General features: G+C 45.8%; 1 protein-coding gene across 1 annotated transcript in view; it reads left to right on the forward strand.

The window, feature by feature from the left end:
- RHPN2 (rhophilin Rho GTPase binding protein 2) overlaps positions 1-3,162 on the forward strand; it is a 90,488-nt gene that overhangs the window by 58,537 nt on the left and 28,789 nt on the right. The window contains exon 7 of the mRNA XM_017855043.1: positions 2,432-2,598. Within this exon, the coding sequence (XP_017710532.1) occupies positions 2,432-2,598 (167 nt within the window). The remainder of the gene's footprint in view (positions 1-2,431; positions 2,599-3,162) is intronic.

Below are 3,162 nucleotides of genomic sequence, written 5' to 3' on the forward strand. Positions count from 1 at the left end.
AATATAAATAAATAAATAAATTAAATAAATAAATAAATAAATAAATAAATAAATAAAACAAGTCCTAGACTGGGTGTGGTGGCTCACATCCGGAATTCTAGCATGCTGGGAGGCCAAGGTGGGTGGATCACTTGAGCCCAGGAGTTTGAGACCAGTCTAGGCAACACAGTGAGACCCCATCTCTCCAAAACAATTAGAGAAAATTGGCCAGGCGTGGGTGGTGCATGCCTCTAGTCCCATTTACTTGGGAGGTTCAGATGAGAGAATCACCTAAGCCCAGGAGGTCGAGGCTGCAGTGAGTCATGATCATGCCACTGTACTCCAGCCTAGGCAATGGAGTGAGACTTTGAAAAAATAAAAAAGTAAAACAAATTAAAACAAATCCTGAGTTTTTAGATTTCAGAAAGAATTATGAGGGGTTAGTAATTGCCATATTTCATTTAGGAGAAGCCATATATATACGCATATATACACACACACACATGTATATATGTGTGTGTGTATATATACACACCTTTTTTTTTTTGAGACGGAGTCTCACTGTGTCACCCAGGCTGGAGTGTAGTGGTGTGATCTCAGCTCACTTCAACGTCTGCCTCTCAGTATCAAGCCATCTTCCCACCTCAGCCTCCCAAGTAGCTGGGATTAAAGGCACATGCTACCACCATGTATTTTTGGTAGAGACAGGGTTTCACTATGTTGCCCAGGCTGGTCTCAAACTCCTGAGCTCAAGGCATCCATCAGCCTTGGCTTCTAAAGTGCTGGAATTACAGGTGTGAGCCACCATACCTGGCCCAAATTTTTTTTTAAAGATAGGCTTTATTATTTAGAGTGGCACATTTTTTTCCCTTACAAAGACCGGGTCTTATTGTGTTGCTCAGGCTGGTCTCCAACTCCTGGACTCAAGCTGTCTGCCCACCTCAGCCTCCCAAAGTGCTAGGATTGCAGGCATGAGCCACTGTACCAGCCTGTTACTTTTGTTTTTTGAGACAGAGTCTTGCTCTGTCGCCCAGGCTGGAGTGCAGTGGCGCGATCTTGGCTCACTGCAACTTCCGCCTCCTGATTTCAAGTGATTGTTCTGCCTCAGCCTCCTGAGTAGCTGGGACTACAGATGTGCCCCACCATGCCTGGCTAATTTTTGTATTTTTAGTAGAGAAGGGGTTTCACCATGTTGGCCAGGCTGGTCTCAATCCCTGGCCTCATGATCTCCCTGCCTCGGCCTCCCAAAGTTCTGGGATTACAGGTGTGAGCCACTGCACCTGGCCCTTTTTTTTTTTTTTTTTTTTTTTTTTTTTTTTTTTTTATAATCGAGGAACTTACCTGGCACATGATTATCACCCAGAGTCCATAGTTTCCATTAGGGTTCATTCTTGCACTTGTGTATTCTGTGGCTTTTGGCCAACATAGAATGACAGTGATCCACCTTTGCAGTGTCATACAGAAGAGTTTCACTGCTGGAAAAATCCCCTGTGCTCTGCCTGTTCCTTCCTCCCTCCCCCTAAGTCCTGGCAACCCCGATCTTTCTTCTGTCTCCAGGGTTTTGGCTTTTCAGAACATTGGAATCATACAGTGTGCTGTGCAGTAGGTAGCAATGTTCAGGTTGGCTCTTTCACTTAGTAATGTATCCTCTGCATCTCCTCATGGCTTGCTGGTGCATTTCTCCATTTTTAGTGCTGAGTAATATTCCATTGTCTGGATGTCTCATGGTGTGTTTATCCAGTTACCCTGTCAGATATTTTTGTGTGTGGCTGTGGTGGTCAGTGTGATTAGTGCTGTCATCTTGCTTGGAAACAAAAGCCTCAGTGCATGTGCATTCTTGAATTTTATTGAAGAAATGAGTTTTGTTGTTGTTGTTGCTACCCAGGTTGGAGCACAGTGGTGCCATCTCGGCTCACTGCAACCTCCACCTCTTGTGTTCAAGCGATTCTCCCACCTCAGTCTTCTGAGTAGCTGGGATTACAGGCGCCCGCCACCATGCCTGGCTAATTTTTGTATTTTTAGTGGAGATTGGGTTTCACCATGTTGGCCAGGCAGGTCTCGAACTCCTGATCTCAGGTGATCCACTTGCCTTGGCCTCCCAAAGTGCTGGGATTACAGGTGTGAGCTACCGCGCCTGGCCAACCCAGGGGTTTGACAGCGGTTTGGGTAACATAGTAAGACCTCATCTCTACAAAAATTCAAAAAAAAAAAATAGGCACGTATGGTGGCATGCACCTATAATCCCAGCTATTCTTGTGAGACTGGGGTGAGAGGATCAATTGAGCCCTAAAGTTGGAGGCTACAGTAAGCTGTGATGACACCACTGCACTCCAGCCTGGGCAACAGAGTGAGATCCTGACTCTTAAAAAAAAAAATGTTTTCCACTTGCATCCAAAAGTAACATTAACTAGCCAAGTAATGTGTATTCTCAGAATGCATTTCTTTCACATAGGTATGACTCCCTCACTGGGGTTCCGGTCAGCCAGCAGAACCTGCTGCTGGAGAAGGCCAGTGTCCTGTTCAACACTGGGGCCCTCTACACCCAGATTGGGACCCGGTGTGATCGGCAGACGCAGGCTGGGCTGGAGAGTGCCATAGACGCCTTTCAGAGAGCTGCGGGTAGGTCTCCTCCAGGGCTGACCAGACAGAGCCTTGGCCCCGCCCAGTGACACCCGGGGACCCCTTACTGAAGAGGGTCTACAGGTCATCCCCCGCAAGGGCCAGACCAGTCTCCAGCTCTGGTGTAACTTCCCATTAAGAAACTTGCTCGGTGGTTCAGACCTCAGTCTGGGATGGCTGATGTACATGGTGAATCCTGTGGCTGATGATTAATCTTTTCCAGACAAGTGGCCCCTGGGATGGCAGTGCATAACTGTTTCTTTCAACACTGTCATGAAGAGCGGAGTAACTTTCCCCAAATAGTGAAACTGTAGGCGTCTTTTTCTTGTATCAGGTGTACCTTATCAGCGTGTATTACTCTCCGTGCCTTTATTTATTTATTTATTTATTTATTTATTTGATGGAGTTTCGCTCTTGTCACCCAGGCTGGAGTGCAGTGGTGTGATCTCAGCTCACTGCAACCTCTACCTCCCAGTTTCACGTGATTCTCCTGCCTCAGCCTACTGATTTTTTTAATTAAATTTAATTTTTTTATTTAATTTTTTTTTTTTTTTTTTTTTTTTT

Source organism: Rhinopithecus bieti, unplaced genomic scaffold (genome assembly GCF_001698545.2).
Source record: "Rhinopithecus bieti isolate Rb0 unplaced genomic scaffold, ASM169854v2 scaffold_39998, whole genome shotgun sequence".
Classification (NCBI taxonomy): domain Eukaryota; kingdom Metazoa; phylum Chordata; class Mammalia; order Primates; family Cercopithecidae; genus Rhinopithecus; species Rhinopithecus bieti.